We start from the raw sequence: 21653 nt of genomic DNA, 5'->3' as shown, positions 1-21653 counted from the left end.
TGCACAGTTGATTCTCTGCCGACTTTATTCTCACAGTTTTTCCTCGTTGTTTCTGGTTTTAGATTTTCAGGCTGATGAACGTTAGCCCTATACCAAAAATGATTCGCAACACACCCAGCTCCACTCCTGGCTTCCCCCTGCTGGAGGAATTGTGTATAGCCTCTTCAGCGCATTCCTTACTAACAGATCTCGACCTGCTAAATGTTCTCCATGGCTCCCCCCAGCTGCGGGTGCTGGACCTGCGTGGCTGCTCACGCGTAACTGCTATGGGACTCCACAGTCTGCCCTGTGAAGGTAAAGTGTTGTTACATATAGAGACGCAAAGCTGTTCTCGTCAAACAGAATATTGTTTTAGTAAATTAATGTTATATACTATAAAACATTAGCTCATATTTTTATGTCATGACAGTGAATAAAAACAGGCTAAAATATGGTGTGTGCTGCTGTGAGTCAAGCCTGAAATAATTATATAAAGTCAGAGGCGTCGAGTCTGGGGTTTTTCACACGTCTTTACATATGAACCTCATGAGCACTGGCTCAAAAAGAAGGTCTGGCTCAATGTTTAGGTCTCAAATCGTCTTAAAATCAACATTGCACTGATGAAGATTTGATGACAGTAGTCGATAATTCACTCACATCCTCAGAAGATGCATTCTTCACCATCCTTCTTCACCATCTTTCAGTGCATTCACAATCATTAGATTGTGCAATTACACATTTCCACCAGAGAGGTCTCCAAATCCCCAAATCCTACATAGCGCAGCTTTGAATTAGACATTTAGCCCACTGTTCCTTGCTCAGTAGATTAGAGAAAGCAACCATTTGATGCTGCACCAAAAATGACAACCTGCTAGTCAAAGGATTTCATCTATTTTTAAAAATAAAATCTAATATATTCATGAAAACGTGTTCATGCTGCACCTTATTCTCTCAACGGTTTTAGAGCTGGAGTGTTTGTACTGGGGGCTCTATTTCAATAGCAACGTTATGGTGGCATCCAACAAGGGCATCCACATGCTCACTCAGAAATGGAGTAGCACCCTGCGTGAGCTGGATCTGACCAACCAACCTTTCACAGAAGAGGACATGGAGATTGCAATGGGCCATCTGGCCCACAGCCCTGGAGCAGATGCCTTCCGCTCCTTGAATGTCAGTGGGACAAAGATCACCTCATCTGCACTCAGGTACTAACAGGAGCTCTCCTGCCAATGAGGGAGCAGTAATCGAAATATATTATATTATATTTTAGTATTTATATTTTGTGTATTTATAGTATTTATTATAGTATTTATTATTATATTATTAATATATAATATTATAGTATAGTATTTATACTATACTTTATATTATAGTATTTATATTTTTATATTTTTTTTATAGTATTTATATTTTGAGACTAAAGTGCAGATTAACTAACGATTTACAAAGTAGCTTTCTTGATTATTTCATGCAAAGGTACAAAGGTCTTTTAGCGTCCATAATAAGACCAAAGGAGTGGTCGCTGCTGTTTTGTGATTTTGCCTAATTGCATCTGCATTTATAGGAGCTTCCCTCTCAAAGCTCAAAACCCTGGGAGAAGATTAATGTAATGAGACATCTACTTCCATTTACCAAGACCGACAGTAAATACTGTCTGCACTGTTTAACTCCTGTGAAAAGATTGTCTTATTTTTGGTGTTCAGAGGGGAAAAAAGACACATTTTCAGTTTCACACACATTTATTTTTAATAGAAAAAACACAAACCCATGCATGCCACATTAAGAATAAAGTTGTAAAGGGGAAAAAAATGAAACCAAATAGTTTAAATGAAAAAAGTGATTTAAACTACTGTTTCCTAATACTTTGGGTAGATTTTACATTTCAACGTGAAGGTTTTTCCTAAATAATGATTTGACAGTTGGCTCTGCAGTGCTTGCTTTACTAAAGCTACTCCATACTTTGTTATTCCTGCATGCTGTAGTTTCTGTGCTCTATAACAGAGATGCCACGGCCATTCTTTGAAGTACTGCACGTAGATGTCCTGCGCAACCGTTTTAAACTCAAGCAGGAAGCAGGATTTAATTGATCAATTATTGGAGGAGAAAGTTAAGAGGTTACGCTCAAAATTGCAACCTCAGTGAATCTAAGCAGGAATTTACAATATTACATATTTTCTAAAGGCACAACACAGAACTCAAGTTTGTCTCCTCCGCTAACAAGCAAAGAAAATCCAGAAACGGAGAAAATCAACTGAGAAAATAAGTGACTGTCAAAATAATGCCTTATTTTCTCCACAATAACTGCTTATGTTGAAATAAATTACACACTTTCTTGGTAATAACTATCATTTTAAAGGTATGTGAGTCAAACACTTGGTTAAATTGTTCTGGTCAAATTTGAATTAAGATTAAGATTCAGGTCAGATAAACTGCTACATTGGCTACCCCAACAGTGCAACTTGTCGTTAGACTGGTGGTAATTAATGCCTTACTTAGTACATCTGCCCCTAAATTACATTGTGCATGCAGAGTTGGCAGTTTATTGAGTACGCCTGTTTCGTGCCTTTACTCATTGGCCGTTTTATCAGAAACGCCTACCATATAGATACACATTTTAGGTTTACAGTTACTAACTGTAGCTACTCTGTTGCTGCACAATTGATCACCCCCCCCTCAGTTAGATATTATTTGGGGCATATCTAGACAGAGGCAGCTCTGTGGTCAGAAACTGGCCATTGATGGAGTTCCAGAGGATAGTTAATGCAAACTGTCAGTTAATAGCTACAGTCTCTAACTGTACATCAGCAAGGTGGAGTTCCAAGCTGGGGGGGTTGTGAAAAAGGCATGTATTTAGAGGCCTATAACTGTATGCATGCTTTTGGTCATGTATCGTTTTGAACTGTCCTGCTTAATGTACAATTGACCAGTTAACGGATAACATTAACATTATCTTCAATTTCACAGGTTACTAGTGGCCCCGGCTACAGCTCTAAGCTACTTGAATCTATCCTCTTGCCGTTACCTTCCAAGAGGACTCAAACGGGTTTATCGTGGCCAAGAGGACATTCAACAGCTCCTGGATAAATTGTAGTGTCTTGTTTTTGTACATGGGTTTTGAAAGTTTTAGTTTACAACTGCATTCAATGGTGTATTGACATGTTTGTATTGTGGTAATGCAGTTAGGAGTTCGCAAATGATCATAGTTCAGTTGGTTCATAGGATTGACTAATGTGCAAGAAGTGTGACGTTGTAGTAGTATGATGTTATGTATGAACACAACCTGGAATTGTTGCAACATCAAAGCTCTTCCAGTGTTATGAGGTAACAAAGACATTGTGTAATTTAAGTTTGCTTGTTATAATGTTAACACATCAACAGCTGTGGTTTAAGGATGTTTTATTCATATGCAAAAGACAAAGAAAACATTCCAGTAAGGTGCAGCAGATGAAGAAAAACATTCAATATTCCAGTGTGAATGAGAAAGGTGTATTGAGAATAAAGATTCATATTTTCTTATGTTTTTAGTGCATTCTCTTTTCTTCCAGTCAAGTATTGCTGATTGGGATGTTTTCATCAGATCTTAATCAAATAGACATATACAAATGTACCCAAAATCAGTGCACTAACAGTCAAATCTGAGACGTTTTACCATTTCATGGGTTCTCTGTATTAACACATCACAATAAGGGAGATATGGATGGCAGGGAAAATGTAACGGTTTTCAGAACAATGTATTTTAAGGAGAACAGGTAAAACTTAAAATACTAAAACATGAAAGTCCCAAAACACATATATTGTTACTAAAATATAACCGTTTAGTACATGAAAGCAAAATAATCTAACTAAAGTTTATGTAGAAGTAAAATATCTATGAAAAAGTTGTTTCCCCTTTACCAATGGCATCGTTTTGAAGTCTGTAAAAAAGCAGGTACATGAAAGCTCATGACGATATCTGCCAGGAAATGTTTAACGCATGGTTAAGTCAGTGTCACATAGGTTGTATCAGGTTCATCTGTGAATCTACTTCTTTAAAAGAAGTAAGTTTAGTCCAGTGTTAGGGTCTTTCACACATCTCTCGATGAGCTGCAAGTATGTGAGGTTTTCTTTTGTGTTGGGGTCGAAGAAGCCCTTGGTGTCATCTCCTGGGTCAGAAAGGATCTGGTTCATTTCTTCATCGAAATATCCTCTCTGGTAGGCCACTTCCACAGGGACACGATGGCTGTGTACTGGATCAATGATGCCCCCAGTAGCAATCTGGGCTTCCAGAAGACGAATCCCGTGGTCTTTGACAATGAGATCTTTCTTCAATGCCTGGAAGAGTGAGATGGTATTTTCAGTGTGAGGGTCAGTGTAACCAGTGACTGCTCTCTCTGCAGACAGAAGTTTGTTCTTCCATTCAGTCCCCACAACTCCCTGAGCCACTGCCTCTTCTACTGAGAGTTTTTTGTTCTTCACTGGATCAATCACAAAGCCAGTAGCTGCCTGAGCTTCCAGTAAAACCAGTGAGGTTCCAGGAGTCAGAAGTCCTTTAGACTTGGCATCGTAGATGCTCATGGTCTGTTTGGTTGACTGCACAAACACCCCTGCAATGCAGTCGGTTCCTTGCAGATACTTTCGTACAGAATCCATTTTGCTTATGTGGTCAGCTGTGACCTTCCCAGCACTTAGGTCTTCATAAAGTTTCTTATCAATGATTTTAGATATCAGCAGCTCTTCAGCAGTCACTTCCTTTTTGATGCCTTGGAAGGTCTGGGCTTGTTTTGTTTCAGTGGTGGTGGTTGTGTTGATAGTGGTAATAGTTGTGCTAGATGTCTTCTGCTGAATAATTGTCAGAACTTGCTCCAAGAAGTATTCAATTGTGATTGTGCCAGATTTAAGCTGCTGGACCAGATCTCTTCTCTTCTCCTCTGTGATGTATTTAGAGTGTAAGAGATCCCAGAGAGATACCACCTGCCCTTGGAATTTACCTTCGGCCTTGTTTGTGGTTGTGGATTTGAGGATGTTCTTTGTATGTTCATCAATGAAGAAGTAGAATTCTCCCTTCTTCACAATGACAAGCAGGCTTAGACCTGTCTCTGGATCTTTCACACATCTCTCAACCAGCTGCAAGTATGTGAGATTTTCTTGCGTGTTGGGGTCGAAGAAGCCCTTGGTGTCATCACTTGGGTCAGAGAGGATCTGGTTCATTTCTTCATCAAAATATCCTCTCTGGTAGGCCACTTCCACAGGGACACGATGGCTGTACACTGGATCGATGATGCCCCCAGTAGCAATCTGTGCTTCAAGAAGACGAATCCCATGGTCTTTGACAATGAGATCCTTCTTCAAGGCCTGGAACAGTGAAATGGTATTCCCATTGTGAGGGTCAGTGTAGCCAGTGACTGCTCTCTCTGCCGACAGAAGTTTGTTCTTCCATTCAGTCCCCACAACTCCCTGAGCCACTGCCTCTTCTACTGAGTGTTTTTTGTTCTTCACTGGATCAATCACAAAGCCAGTAGCTGCCTGAGCTTCCAGTAAAACCAGTGAGGTTCCAGGAGTCAGAAGTCCTTTAGACTTGGCATCGTAGATGCTTATGGTCTGTTTGGTTGACTGCACAAACACCCCTGCAATGCAGTCAGTTCCCTGCAGATACTTTCGTACAGAATCCATTTTGCTTATATGGTCAGCTGTGACCTTCCCAGCACTTAGGTCTTCATAAAGTTTCTTATCAATGATTTTGGATTTCAGCAGCTCTTCAGCAGTCACTTCCTTTTTGATGCCTTGGAAGGTCTGGGCTTGTTTTGTTTCAGTGGTGGTGGTTGTGTTGATAGTGGTAATAGTTGTGCTAGATGTCTTCTGCTGAATAATTGTCAGAACTTGCTCCAAGAAGTATTCAATTGTGATTGTGCCAGATTTAAGCTGCTGGACCAGATCTCTTCTCTTCTCCTCTGTGATGTATTTAGAGTGTAAGAGATCCCAGAGAGATACCACCTGCCCTTGGAATTTACCTTCGGCCTTGTTTGTGGTTGTGGATTTGAGGATGTTCTTTGTATGTTCATCAATGAAGAAGTAGAATTCTCCCTTCTTCACAATGACAAGCAGGCTTAGACCTGTCTCTGGATCTTTCACACATCTCTCAACCAGCTGCAAGTATGTGAGATTTTCTTTTGTGTTGGGGTCGAAGAAGCCCTTGGTGTCATCACTTGGGTCAGAGAGGATCTGGTTCATTTCTTCATCAAAATATCCTCTCTGGTAGGCCACTTCCACAGGGACGCGATGGCTGTACACGGGATCGATGATGCCTCCTGTAGCAATCTGTGCTTCCAGAAGACGAATCCCATGGTCTTTGACAATGAGATCCTTCTTCAAGGCCTGGAACAGTGAAATGGTATTCCCATTGTGAGGGTCAGTGTAGCCAGTGACTGCTCTCTCTGCAGACAGAAGTTTGTTCTTCCATTCAGTCCCCACAACTCCCTGAGCCACTGCCTCTTCTACTGAGTGTTTTTTGTTCTTCACTGGATCAATCACAAAGCCAGTAGCTGCCTGAGCTTCCAGTAAAACCAGTGAGGTTCCAGGAGTCAGAAGTCCTTTAGACTTGGCATCGTAGATGCTTATGGTCTGTTTGGTTGACTGCACAAACACCCCTGCAATGCAGTCAGTTCCCTGCAGATACTTTCGTACAGAATCCATTTTGCTTATATGGTCAGCTGTGACCTTCCCAGCACTTAGGTCTTCATAAAGTTTCTTATCAATGATTTTGGATTTCAGCAGCTCTTCAGCAGTCACTTCCTTTTTGATGCCTTGGAAGGTCTGGGCTTGTTTTGTTTCAGTGGTGGTGGTTGTGTTGATAGTGGTAATAGTTGTGCTAGATGTCTTCTGCTGAATAATTGTCAGAACTTGCTCCAAGAAGTATTCAATTGTGATTGTGCCAGATTTAAGCTGCTGGACCAGATCTCTTCTCTTCTCCTCTGTGATGTATTTAGAGTGTAAGAGATCCCAGAGAGATACCACCTGTCCTTGGAATTTACCTTCGGCCTTGTTTGTGGTTGTGGATTTGAGGATGTTCTTTGTATGTTCATCAATGAAGAAGTAGAATTCTCCCTTCTTCACAATGACAAGCAGGCTTAGACCTGTCTCTGGATCTTTCACACATCTCTCAACCAGCTGCAAGTATGTGAGATTTTCTTTTGTGTTGGGGTCGAAGAAGCCCTTGGTGTCATCACTTGGGTCAGAGAGGATCTGGTTCATTTCTTCATCAAAATATCCTCTCTGGTAGGCCACTTCCACAGGGACACGATGGCTGTACACTGGATCGATGATGCCCCCAGTAGCAATCTGTGCTTCAAGAAGACGAATCCCATGGTCTTTGACAATGAGATCCTTCTTCAAGGCCTGGAACAGTGAAATGGTATTCCCATTGTGAGGGTCAGTGTAGCCAGTGACTGCTCTCTCTGCCGACAGAAGTTTGTTCTTCCATTCAGTCCCCACAACTCCCTGAGCCACTGCATCTTCTACTGAGTGTTTTTTGTTCTTCACTGGATCAATCACAAAGCCAGTAGCTGCCTGAGCTTCCAGTAAAACCAGTGAGGTTCCAGGAGTCAGAAGTCCTTTAGACTTGGCATCGTAGATGCTTATGGTCTGTTTGGTTGACTGCACAAACACCCCTGCAATGCAGTCGGTTCCCTGCAGATACTTTCGTACAGAATCCATTTTGCTTATGTGGTCAGCTGTGACCTTCCCAGCACTTAGGTCTTCATAAAGTTTCTTATCAATGATTTTGGATTTCAGCAGCTCTTCAGCAGTCACTTCCTTTTTGATGCCTTGGAAGGTCTGGGCTTGTTTTGTTTCAGTGGTGGTGGTTGTGGTGATAGTGGTAATAGTTGTGCTAGATGTCTTCTGCTGAATAATTGTCAGAACTTGCTCCAAGAAGTATTCAATTGTGATTGTGCCAGATTTAAGCTGCTGGACCAGATCTCTTCTCTTCTCCTCTGTGATGTATTTAGAGTGTAAGAGATCCCAGAGAGATACCACCTGCCCTTGGAATTTACCTTCGGCCTTGTTTGTGGTTGTGGATTTGAGGATGTTCTTTGTATGTTCATCAATGAAGAAGTAGAATTCTCCCTTCTTCACAATGACAAGCAGGCTTAGACCTGTCTCTGGATCTTTCACACATCTCTCAACCAGCTGCAAGTATGTGAGATTTTCTTTTGTGTTGGGGTCGAAGAAGCCCTTGGTGTCATCACTTGGGTCAGAGAGGATCTGGTTCATTTCTTCATCAAAATATCCTCTCTGGTAGGCCACTTCCACAGGGACGCGATGGCTGTACACGGGATCGATGATGCCTCCTGTAGCAATCTGTGCTTCCAGAAGACGAATCCCATGGTCTTTGACAATGAGATCCTTCTTCAAGGCCTGGAACAGTGAAATGGTATTCCCATTGTGAGGGTCAGTGTAGCCAGTGACTGCTCTCTCTGCCGACAGAAGTTTGTTCTTCCATTCAGTCCCCACAACTCCCTGAGCCACTGCATCTTCTACTGAGTGTTTTTTGTTCTTCACTGGATCAATCACAAAGCCAGTAGCTGCCTGAGCTTCCAGTAAAACCAGTGAGGTTCCAGGAGTCAGAAGTCCTTTAGACTTGGCATCGTAGATGCTTATGGTCTGTTTGGTTGACTGCACAAACACCCCTGCAATGCAGTCGGTTCCCTGCAGATACTTTCGTACAGAATCCATTTTGCTTATGTGGTCAGCTGTGACCTTCCCAGCACTTAGGTCTTCATAAAGTTTCTTATCAATGATTTTGGATTTCAGCAGCTCTTCAGCAGTCACTTCCTTTTTGATGCCTTGGAAGGTCGGGGCTTGTTTTGTTTCAGTGGTGGTGGTTGTGTTGATAGTGGTAATAGTTGTGCTAGATGTCTTCTGCTGAATAATTGTCAGAACTTGCTCCAAGAAGTATTCAATTGTGATTGTGCCAGATTTAAGCTGCTGGACCAGATCTCTTCTCTTCTCCTCTGTGATGTATTTAGAGTGTAAGAGATCCCAGAGAGATACCACCTGTCCTTGGAATTTACCTTCGGCCTTGTTTGTGGTTGTGGATTTGAGGATGTTCTTTGTATGTTCATCAATGAAGAAGTAGTATTCTCCCTTCTTCACAATGACAAGCAGGCTTAGACCTGTCTCTGGATCTTTCACACATCTCTCAACCAGCTGCAAGTATGTGAGATTTTCTTGCGTGTTGGGGTCGAAGAAGCCCTTGGTGTCATCACTTGGGTCAGAGAGGATCTGGTTCATTTCTTCATCAAAATATCCTCTCTGGTAGGCCACTTCCACAGGGACGCGATGGCTGTACACGGGATCGATGATGCCTCCTGTAGCAATCTGTGCTTCCAGAAGACGAATCCCATGGTCTTTGACAATGAGATCCTTCTTCAAGGCCTGGAACAGTGAAATGGTATTCCCATTGTGAGGGTCAGTGTAGCCAGTGACTGCTCTCTCTGCCGACAGAAGTTTGTTCTTCCATTCAGTCCCCACAACTCCCTGAGCCACTGCATCTTCTACTGAGTGTTTTTTGTTCTTCACTGGATCAATCACAAAGCCAGTAGCTGCCTGAGCTTCCAGTAAAACCAGTGAGGTTCCAGGAGTCAGAAGTCCTTTAGACTTGGCATCGTAGATGCTTATGGTCTGTTTGGTTGACTGCACAAACACCCCTGCAATGCAGTCGGTTCCCTGCAGATACTTTCGTACAGAATCCATTTTGCTTATGTGGTCAGCTGTGACCTTCCCAGCACTTAGGTCTTCATAAAGTTTCTTATCAATGATTTTGGATTTCAGCAGCTCTTCAGCAGTCACTTCCTTTTTGATGCCTTGGAAGGTCGGGGCTTGTTTTGTTTCAGTGGTGGTGGTTGTGGTGATAGTGGTAATAGTTGTGCTAGATGTCTTCTGCTGAATAATTGTCAGAACTTGCTCCAAGAAGTATTCAATTGTGATTGTGCCAGATTTAAGCTGCTGGACCAGATCTCTTCTCTTCTCCTCTGTGATGTATTTAGAGTGTAAGAGATCCCAGAGAGATACCACCTGTCCTTGGAATTTACCTTCGGCCTTGTTTGTGGTTGTGGATTTGAGGATGTTCTTTGTATGTTCATCAATGAAGAAGTAGTATTCTCCCTTCTTCACAATGACAAGCAGGCTTAGACCTGTCTCTGGATCTTTCACACATCTCTCAACCAGCTGCAAGTATGTGAGATTTTCTTGCGTGTTGGGGTCGAAGAAGCCCTTGGTGTCATCACTTGGGTCAGAGAGGATCTGGTTCATTTCTTCATCAAAATATCCTCTCTGGTAGGCCACTTCCACAGGGACTCGATGGCTGTACACTGGATCGATGATGCCTCCTGTAGCAATCTGTGCTTCCAGAAGACGGATGCCATGATCTTTGACAATGAGATCCTTCTTCAAGGCCTGGAACAGTGAAATGGTGTTTCCATTGTGAGGGTCAGTGTAACCAGTGACTGCTCTCTCTGCAGACAGAAGTTTGTTCTTCCATTCAGTCCCCACAACTCCCTGAGCCACTGCCTCTTCCACTGAGAGTTTTTTGTTCTTCACTGGATCAATCATAAATCCAGTAGCTGCCTGAGCTTCCAGTAAAACCAGTGAAGTTCCAGGAGTCAGAAGTCCCTTGGATTTGGCATCATAGATGCTTAAAATTTGCTTTGTTGATTCAACTCTGACCCCAGCTATGCAGTTTGTTGCACCAAGGAATTTTTGAATGAATTCAGTTTGATTGATTTCGTCATCTGTTACTTCATCATTGATGATTTTAGTTAACATTTCTTTTGTTATAATTTTTGATTGAAAAAGCTCACTGGCTGAAACTTGTTTTCTGAGGCCTTTAAAAGAATGTCTCTTTGTTGTAACTTCAATTATTATTGCAATAACCATTTGTATGAGTTCCTCCATTGTTAATTTTCCTGACTTGTACTCTTCAATTAGCTGCTTTCTCTTGTTTGCTGTTATGTACTCAGACATTAATACATCCCACAATGACACCCGTAGTCCTTCAAACTTTCCTGCAACATTGACAAGTGATTTCTCTTTGAAGACTGTTTTCACTTGCTCATCAGTGTATATTGACCTCTCATTATTTTCAGGTACAGGCAAAAGCAGAAGTCCTGTGTTTGAATTTTTGATGCATCTTTCTCTGAGCTGTTGGTAAGTTAGATTTCCTTTTGTGTTTTGGTCTGAATACCATTTTGTGTCATCATCAGGGTTGGCTAGAAGCTGACTGATCTCCTCATCCAGGCATCCTCGTTTTATGGCATGACTGGCAGGCAATCGGTGGCTGAGAACTGGATCAATGATACCTCCAGTAGCAAGCTGTGCCTCCATGAGTCGTAGTCCATGGTTTCTGGGTATAAGATCCTTTTTTATGGCCTCAAGTAAGGCAATTTCCTCACCTGTGTATGGATCTGTAAATCCAGTAACAGCTTGTTCAGCAAGGAGTAAATGCTCAAGTAGATCTGGCCCAATGAGTTGTTCTTTGGCAGCTTCTTCAACAGAGTGATGACTGTTTTTTATGGGCTCAATCACAAAACCTGTTGCTGCCTGAGCTTCAAGTAGTATCAGTGCCATGTCAGGACTGAGCAGTCCTTTTGTTTTGGCTTCGTATATATCCAGCACTCTTTCTGATGGATGAATTTTCACTCCAGCAATGCATCCTGTGCCCTTCAAATAGCGTTGCACTGAATCCTGTTTTACAACTTGTTCCAGAGTAGTTTTTCTATCCTGCAAATCCTGGTAAGTACGGGCATCAATGATTCCAAAATCAAAAAGCTGTTGCACAGAAACAGGTTTTCTCAAGCCCATTGTTGTTTCAAGAGTTGCTTCCCTTTGTTCCAGTTTTTTGATAGTTGTAAGGACTATAGTGACAATGTCTTGTATTTTTAGCAGCTTTGATCGGTATTGTTCAATGAACTTTTGCCTTTGCTCATCAGTGAAGTACTCAGAACTGATCAACTCCCACAGGGAAAGAGATTTTCCAGAAAAGCGGCCAACGGAAATCGCGATTGTATTCTTCTCAAAGTCCTTCTTTATTTCAGAATCAGAGAGGATGTTTTCAGTTTCTTGTTGTGCTTTCCCTTTTTCGGTCAGTGGCAAAAGAAGAAATCCTGAGCCTGGATCCTTGATGCATCTTGTTGTCATCTCTTTGTACGTTAAGTTCTCTTTTGTGTTAGGGTCGAAAAAACCCTTGGTGTCATCACTTGGGTCTAATAGTATCTGGTTGATATCTGCATCAAAATAACCCTTTTTGTAAGCAACTTCAAGAGGTAAATGGACACTTGTCAAGGGATCAATGATGCCACCTGTGGCAATTTGAGCCTCAAGTAAACGGATCCCATGCTGTTGCAGAACAAGGTCCTTCTTCATGGCTTGGAAAAGGGACAAGTTATTGCCTGTGTAAGGATCCTTGTAACCAGTTACTGCCCCCTCAGCAGACAAGAGCTTTTCATATAACTCTGGCCCGATTAATTTCTGTTTTAAGGCCTCTTCAACAGAGAGTTTTTGGTTGTGTATGGGATCAGTGATGAAGCCAGTGGCAGCCTGTGCCTCCAGAAGACATAAAGCAGTACCAGGGGTAAGCAGACCATTTTTCTTAGCCTCATAGATGCTCATTTTCTGACCAGATGGTTTCAGAATCACACCTGCAATGGAGCTGGTTCCTTCTACAGAGTTCCTCACTGAGTCCATCTGAAGAATATCTCTCAGTCCAAGTTTTCCTTCAAGCAAGAATTTGTATGTTTTCTCATCTATGATGTTCAATTTAAGAAGGTCCAAAATAGAGACATTCTTCTTAAGACCCTTGATGTAGAGATCAGCATTCCTCAGAACTTCTTTGTTCTCGATAATTTCCAGAATTATTGTAATGATTTTCTCAATTGTGAGCGTCTTTGATGTGTACCCATGTGTCAGCTTCATTCTCTTCTCTTCTGATAAATATTCAGAGTTAATGAGATCCCAGAGTGTCACTTTCTTGTTACTGAATCTTCCATATTTCACAGTGACATATGTGGCTTGAAATATCTCTTTGATGCTGTCTTGTATTTTGACTCGCTTATCTTTTCCTTTGATTGGCAAAAGGCGGAGGCCTGTGCTGGGGTCAGTGACACATCTGTTCATAAGCTGCAGATATGTAAGGTTTTCCTGAGTGTTTGGGTCAAAGAATCCTTTTGTGTCATCAGATGGATCGTCCAGAATCTGATTCATTTCAACATCAAAGTACCCCTTTTTGTATGCTATATGGACAGGAATTCGATGGCTGTTTACTGGATCTATTATGCCTCCAGTGGCAATCTGGGCTTCCAACAGGCGAATTCCATGATCTTTCAAGATCAACTCTTTCTGCATTGCCTGGAACAACGATATGGTTTTGTTGGTGTATGGATCTTTGTAGCCTGTCACTGCCTTTTCAGCTGACAGCAGTTTTGCATGAAGCTCAGGCCCCACTACTCTAGCCTTAACAGCATCGGCAACTGAAAATTTCCGATTTGTAATTGGATCAATGATGAATCCTGTTGCTGCCTGGGCTTCTAAGAGGATCAGTGATGTTCCTGGTCTTAGCACTCCTTTTCGACGGGCCTGGTAGATTGTCATAACTTGAGAGTCAGGAAGCAAGACCCCTGCAATGCTTGTTTTACCTTGAAGGTATATTTGAACCGATTCATCCTCTGTAATGTCTTCTACGGTTATACTCCCTGTTTTTAGTTTCTCTAGATCATTCTTGGTAATGATATCAGCCTCAGCAAGTTGATCTGCAGTGACCTGGTCCCTGATGCCTTCAAAAATCACATGGGTTGTTCTCTCTGAATGTTCAATAATCTCCAGAACGTAGGTGATTATCCTCTCAACAGTATGGGTTCCTTTTCTGTACTGTTGAAAGATGTCTTGCCTTTGTGTTTCTGTGAAGTATTCTGACATCAGTAATTCCCAAAGTGAAACAGTCATTCCCTTGTACTTTCCATGTGTCACTTTAACCATAACACCTTTGAAGGTTACTTTGGTTTTGTAGTCAATGAATTTGTGATTTTGGCCACCAGTCTCTTCATAGAGAGGCAGCAATGTGAGGCCTGTGGCGGGGTCAATAACACAACGATCGATCAGCTGCAGATATGTAAGATTTTCTTTTGTGTTGGGATCAAAGAAGCCTTTGGTATCATCCCCGGAATCTTCAAGGATGGTGTTCATGTCCTCATCAAAGAAGCCTCGTTTGTATGCAACATCTACAGGAACTCTGTGGCTGTTTATTGGATCAATAATTCCACCTGTGGCGATCTGCGCTTCAAGCAAACGGATTCCATGTTCTTTGACAATCAGATCTTTTGACAGTGCCTGAAACAGTGAAATTGTTTTACCAGTATATGGATCCTTGTAACCAGTGACAGCACGTTCTGCTGCAAGTAGTTTTGCATGGTACTCTGGGCCTACAAGTTTGTTTTTGATGGCATCATCAACACTGAACTGTTTGTTTTCAACAGGGTCTATCATGAATCCAGTAGCTGCCTGTGCTTCTAATAAAATCAAGGCTGTACCAGGCATGAGAATGCTTTTTTTCATTGCCTGATAGATGCTCATTTTCTCATTAGAGGGGAGCACTGCCACTCCCCCAATGCTCCCTTTCCCCTCCAGATACTCCTTAACTGTTTCCATAAGCATGACATCTTTTGTTGTGGTCGTGCCCTTTTGTAGATCATCATACGTTTTTTGGTCAATGATTTTCGATGCCAGCAGCTCAGTGGAAGTCACTCCCCTGCGAAGACCTTTGAATGTAATATACACTGGGAAGAGTTGCAAGCCAGTCTGTGGATCCGAAAAACATTTCCCAACCAGTTGTGAATATGAGAGATTTTCCTGAGAATTTGGGTCATAGAACACTCTCAGGGTATCCACCTGGTCTGTGAAGATGCCTTTTTCGTAATGCCCTAGCTCACAAGCTTTCTCTTCTGAAATGTAACACTGCTCAACAGGATCGTAAATGCCTTTTGCTGAGATCTGTGCTTCAAGCAACCTGATTCCATATTCTTTAGGAATCACATCTTTCTGAATCGCTTGGAATAATGAGATTGGTTGGTTGGTATAGGGATCCACATAACCCTTTCTAGCCTTTTCTGCAGATTGCAGCTTTTCCTTCATCTCTGGCCCAACAATTCCTTCTTTGACAGCATCTTCAACTGAGAGCTTTCTGTTGTTAAGAGGGTCGATGATTCCTTCCGTTGCTGCTTGGGCTTCTAAAAGAGCCAAACATGTTCCTGATTTTAGTAGCCGCTTTTTAAAGGCTTGGTATATGGTGATAGTCTCATTTGACTTTTCGAGAAACACCCCAGCCACTGCCCCTCGGGTTTGGCCATTTTCCTGGACTGCCATGTTCTGATGATCTCTTGCTCCCAAACCTGTAAGTAAAATTAAAAAGGAAAACAGTTCTGAAGCACTGTAATATATGCATATCATTTGTGTAGGAAATTGTGTAGGAAAAGCAGTACCATGTTTTGCACTGAAATACACACATTATATGTGCAGTTACCTCATTAACTGTTACAACAAACTATACACAAATCAGGTTTGCTGTGATAAAAATATGTGTTTATAAAGTGCTACACTTTACTTTAACACATTTTGGCATAACGTTTCTACCGTCTACTATAATGCTGAATTCCACCAACTGTGTCTGCCACCAAAGTTCCCCTGTCACTGTAAAATAAATCCCATAATTATTTTGCAATGAAATGGCTATGAACAGAACTCAACACATAAGTACATATTATATGAAAGAATAATATATATATATATATATATATATATATATATATATATATATATATTATATAACATAAAATATACCAGGTAAACTAGAATATAAAATATATAAAAGACCAGGTGAGACAGAACCAGGGGCATTATTTCCCTACATTATATTGTTCCTTTTTACTTCTTGTACCTTATTCCTGGAGGAACGTAATTTCACTCCACTGTGTACTTGTACATAGATGGAATGACAATAAAAGCCTCTTGACTTGACTACAGACCAGATGTCAACCATATCAGCTTTTTATTGAAGGCAGTATTCCTTGTTATCATACCACATGCTGTTGACATATCTGGTGATAATTTGGTTATTCATATTATTACAGCCAGGGCTTAGAGGGAGGGGTACTGTATGTCTACTGTAACAACCTCTATTTGTTTAAGTCTCAATTTGTAAATGTGTCTTTTAAAGGCTCCTTTGTAACAAGCAGACATTTTAAAAAGTATTAAAGAGTATTTTAAAATGACCACCTCCTTGTTTCTACATTGTCCACTTAATGTATAGCTGCACTTTGTAGTTCTACAGTTACAGACTGTAGTCCATCTGTTTCTCTGATACTCTGTTACCCTGTTCTTCAGTGGTCAGGACCCCCATGGACCCTCACAGAGCAGGTACTGTTTGGGTGGTGGATCATTCTCAGCACTGCAGTAACACTGATGAGGTGGTGGTGTGTTAGTGTGTGTTGTGCTGGTCAGATCAGTTGGATCAGACACAGCAGTGCTGCTGGAGCTTTTAAACACTGTGTCCACTCACTGTCCACTCTATTAGACACTCCTACCTTGTCGGTCCACCTTGTAGATGTAAAGTCAGAGGCGACAGCTCATCTGCTGCTGCACAGTTTGTGTTGGTCATCCTCTAGTCCTTCATCAGTGGTCACTGGATGCTGTTGGCTGGATATTGGATATTTTTGGTTGGTGGACTATTCTCAGTCCAGCAGCGACACTGAGGTGTTTAAAAACTCCACCAGCACTGCTGTGTCAGATCTACTCAGACCAGCACAACACACACTAACACACCAATAGAAGAACAGGGTAAAAGTGGGTAACAGAGTACCAGAGAAACAGATGGACTACAGTCTGTAACTGTAGAACTACAAAGTGCAGCTATACAGTAAGTGGAGCTGATAAGATGGACAATGAGTGTAGAAACAAGGAGGTGGTCAGAACGTTACGCCTGATCAGTGTATATATGTGTGTGTGTGTGTGTGTGTGTGTGTGCGTGTGCATACAGGCTATCATGACATTCAGGGAAAACATAAGGGTCTGTTTACAAAAATGGGCGGCTGGTGTTTCGCATAGCGACACTAGAGATGCAGGAAGCTGGTAAATGATTAAACTGCATTAATCTTGCAGATTAACTAATGCTTTATCTTTAGGATGCTAATTCTCTAAAGGTCTAGAAGTGGATCATCATGCATGCAGGGAGCTCATCATAGAGATCATTAAAACGATCACTGTACCATAATGAACAGCTGTAAAGGAGCAATAAGATTTTATCACAGTGTCTGGGTACACAAAGCATTAGGCAGTCCAAGTGTCCTTGTAAACTGTAAAAAATCAACAAACTGTCTGCACTGACAGTGTAAACTACCATCCAAAGTCAGCGGACCCAGCCGGACAGAAAGAGAAAAATATTTGATTGTACACTTTCATGAAACTATTTGCAACTCATTTGAACAGTTGCAGCTTTGTGAAAGAAGTTGCATGAAATAGCAAATCAAATATTTTCAAATATTATATTGAATATTCTGTATAAATAAGGAAAGCTCAGGATGTGTTTCACTTAAATTATTACATGAAAAATATTAATGTTATTATTATTATTATTTTACAACTTGAAATACTACAAGGTAAAGGAAAACTTCAATGGTATACAGTTATTTTCTTAGCAAAAGGCATAAAATGCTACTCCAGGTAATCGGATGGATGGATGGATGGATGGATGGATGGATGGATGGATGGATGGATGGATGGATGGATGGATGCTAATTTGACTAAGTAGTTTAGTAAATAAATATGTGCAACTTTGTTTCTAATTGTTTCATGTTGCATTAAAATTATGTTGCATGCAACTAGTTGCATGAAAGCTGCACCATGTAAAACGTCTTTCCCAAGCTACACAGGGCAGTCCAGTCTCTCATCTGTTGATATTTCAGAGATAAGATATACAGACTGTCGCAACAGACAACTCCTTTCAGTGCTATCTTCATTTTGGGTGTGTTCTTGAAGGGACAGGCTCTAAGAAACCTCATTGGTAGGACGTGTTGCACCATCAAACAGCTACCATTTATGGAAGCTTGAGCATATACAGTGTGTTTCAGGTACAGATTAACTCCATAGTAAAGTTTTATAAGATCCACACTCAACACTAGGAAAGGGAGCATTCTAATGGATAAGATAAATCATCCCTAAAGCTGGACAGAACATGCTGGAAATCTCCCTCCTTATCACTCTGACTAAAAGTAGGGAGTATTAAATCACAGCATGTCACAAGACAGCTCACTTTTCTCTCGCTGAGAAATTGCAAATGACATTTCACTCACATACGAAACACAGACTCCCACAGGCAGAGATGACAAGATTAACATTCCTGAAACATGTCTCTCCAGGGATCTTTTGCCATTGGCTGCAAACATCTGAAAGTGGACATCTCCAGATCTTTTACACCATCTATGCTACTTATATAGCACTCTATGTCCGTCACTGCACACGGTTTTTGGGCTTTTGGTCATTGCATGACTCCATCTCCAATGGAAACAATGTTGCATGCTAATATCACCACAAAGTCAGTTAGAAAGTATTCTAGCGAAATTAAATAATCTAAGAATGTACCCAGTTCTGAATAGACTGTCTGTACAGTGCTGTGCAAATTATTCTAGGCAGTCAGCATTTATTGCCTCGTTATTATCTGGCACCTGGTTTGGCAGATCATACTTCATTAGTCAAGCATGCTGGTGATGAAGTTTATAATTCCATGCAATGAGTAAAGGCATCCTGGAGAATCTGGAGCCATCCATCCATCTATTTTCTAAGCCACTTCTCCCTCAGGTTCGAGGGGAGCGGGAACCCATCCCAGCGGTCATCGAGCGGAAGGCAGGATACACCCTGGACAGGTCGCCAGTCCATCACAGGGCAGACAGACAGACACTCACACCCAGGGGCAATTTAGCATGTCCAATTGGCCTGACTGCATGTCTTTGGACTGTGGGAGGAAACCGGAGAACCTGGAGGAAACCCACGCAGACACGGGGAGAACATGCAGACTCCACACAGAGAGGACCCTGGTCGCCCGGCCGGGGAATTGAACCCAGGCCTTCCTTGCTGTGAAGCGACAGCGCTACCCGCCACGCTACCGTGCCGCCCTAATCTGGAGCCAAACTGTAGCTATTAACTACTTAAGATATCAGCCAATTTTTTTGAAGAGATACAGCAAAAAATGTACTTTTTTTCAAAATAAATGTTTTTAAATAATAGTGCTCAGGTGCTTTAGCGCATACAATGTATACACAGTCATATGCAAAAGTTGGTCAAACTACGTTCTAAGCGAAGTTAACACACCCTCTACGGAGAGAACACTTCTGCACCTTTTAATACACAGTTACTGGTTGTAAAACGTTTGCTGAATTTTGCATGTTGATGAAAAATAAAACATAAAATATGTTCTGTACAAAACATATGACACAGTTTATTTTCCAGGACTGAGCTCAACAAGTAAACAGAAATTGGGCACCACACAGTATAAAAAAAGGAACATCAGATCAACCTTTAAAAAATGACATCATATAGTAACAAGCAGTTGAACGAGTTTTATTCAACGCGAAAAATTCCATTGCTTGAAAGGAGCATTCGCTCAAAATATAGAAGTTGAATAAAACTAATTTATTTACTTTCAGTTTACTAGTAATGTTTTAGGTTGGTCTGACAAGCCATTTTTACAATGCAGTTTGCAGAAGAAGTATATTTATACATTTTCTCTGTGGAGGAGTTATTTTCACTTAGAAAATCAAAAATGAGCATGGAATTGTGTCCAAACTTTTCCGTACGACTGCATTTAGCCGCTGTCCAAAGAAAATCTCCAAAATGATACGTTTACAGCAAAAACTCTCTTAACTTCTAATGTAAGCTAATGTAAAGTGGTTTTATTCCAAGGATGAAGTTGGAGCATTTCTACTGGCCCATCCATCATGAAATGTCCAATGTAAATGACAGCTGGCATGCTCAATTGATGTGAAAGATATTTTGGATTAAAAGTTTATCTGTACGGTGTCTGAAGCTTCTTTAGTCTTCCACCGGAGCTCCAAGGCCCTGGCAGCTTAAAACTCTGTAATTAGCTCTGTGCCAACTGTATACATAAATCATCCCACACCTCCCTGAACCACTGAGCAGGAGAATAATTAGACTTGCTTTGTGATTCATGAGTCTATGACATAATTCTATCTGTAAATATGCACAATTGTATGTCTCACAACTAAAAACAGTCATAGCAGCCGCCTTGAAGCCGAACAGTGAACGGTGCGTCGGAAAATACATGAGAAAATCTATTAACAGTTCCACAGAGTTTGAGGCAAGAAAGGTATTGTGACTTCACTCAGAGGCCCGTATTACTGCGTTTACCAAACATGCATTTGTTGTGGTATTTGCTGTACAGTAATATGACACTTGCTACAAAGCACAAAGGCCATATTGTCAGAAATAGCGCCACAAGCCCAAACAACAAAACCCAAACTACCCAAATCTGTTTGAATTCACTCCAGATCAGCTCAGATCTCAAGAATGAGAGGCACTGCCTTGTCCAGAAGACCCACCCCAGTTCTTGTGCAACAGCCTTTTTATATTCAAATCAGGGAAAGCGTCCTAACAACACCTGGGTTATATGTTCTTTTGCGCTGATGTGGCAATAGAAAAACATTTTACGAGTCGCTCTGGAATTTGTTCTAGCAACAGTGATGGGTTTCGGCATGCAAGGTTCATGATGTAGACCTTGTTAGTGATGAAAAGCATTCTTTCTTCATGATGTAAATGTCCCAAACACGTCTGGAGTAGCGACGGAAATGACACCTTTCCTGCACGGGCATATTTTCAGCCTCCTGCATGGAAGACCGCGAGTATGGGCTGGGCCGCTGGACGCTCCTTTTGTGTAGCTTAATACATTCACATTGACAGCGGGAGAATAAACTATGATTCAACAGCTTTTGTCTGTTTATTTGGGCGGTAGGTGTTTATTTACTCAGAAAAGGACAGTTATCGGGAATAATATCAATACAATAACCTGTTTAACCATTTCCAAGCCTTTTTTGTAGCAACCCAGTATTATTTGTATTTATCATCCTTTGATTGGTCAGTGCAAAATACATTTTACTCTATTATTTCTTATTTTTGTTTACCCATCATTTAAAAGGTGTCCCTTTAGTGAGTAATAACACCCTGGGAAAAGGACATCTGTTATCTACCATATAAGACCATAGAAGTGAGTGACCCACCCTTAAATTATGTTTAACAACCATCACCACATACACTGCGCCTCAGTCATGAATGATCAAAGGTTGGCTGGGTGGAAATGTTTGCAGTGCCTCTTTACTGCATGACCATAACTGTGGATCTGCTGCAGGACACTGACCCAAATGAACCTATTCTGCTACGCTTCCTCTGCCACTTCCTCACGTCCAGAGTAAATACAATGGAATGCGCTCTGTCAGCAAAGTGGTGAAACATGAAAGAGAGCGATGTCCAGACAACGTTCAGACGTTACTCCTTACCTCAGTTTGTGAGCTCGTAAGATGGTCCGGTCTCTGTCAGGCAGGAGATTTGCCACATGCACACTGGTACAGGGAGCGTGGAAGGTGCGCTTT

The 21653-nt window shown here is 41.5% G+C and overlaps 2 protein-coding genes across 2 annotated transcripts in view; one reads left to right on the top strand and one right to left on the bottom strand.

Moving 5' to 3' along the window:
* Positions 1–3495, top strand: part of fbxl6 (F-box and leucine-rich repeat protein 6) — a 14818-nt gene extending 11323 nt beyond the window's left edge. The window contains exons 9-11 of the mRNA XM_017721347.2: positions 63–294; positions 944–1184; positions 2944–3495. Of these exons, the coding sequence (XP_017576836.1) occupies positions 63–294; positions 944–1184; positions 2944–3070 (600 nt within the window). The 3' untranslated portion in view covers positions 3071–3495. The remainder of the gene's footprint in view (positions 1–62; positions 295–943; positions 1185–2943) is intronic.
* Positions 3359–21653, bottom strand: eppk1 (epiplakin 1). Its single transcript, XM_037541857.1, has 2 exons — positions 21561–21653; positions 3359–15392 (listed from the first exon to the last, which is right to left on the bottom strand). Exon 2 carries the CDS (start codon positions 15364–15366, stop codon positions 4000–4002), a length of 11367 nt encoding a protein of 3788 aa, XP_037397754.1. The 5' UTR covers positions 15367–15392; positions 21561–21653; the 3' UTR covers positions 3359–3999.

The sequence above is a fragment of the Pygocentrus nattereri genome, chromosome 1 (assembly GCF_015220715.1).
Source record: "Pygocentrus nattereri isolate fPygNat1 chromosome 1, fPygNat1.pri, whole genome shotgun sequence".
NCBI classification, from domain to species: domain Eukaryota; kingdom Metazoa; phylum Chordata; class Actinopteri; order Characiformes; family Serrasalmidae; genus Pygocentrus; species Pygocentrus nattereri.
The sequence above is the reverse complement of the archived record's forward strand: the minus strand, read 5'-3'. Positions and strand labels throughout refer to the sequence as shown.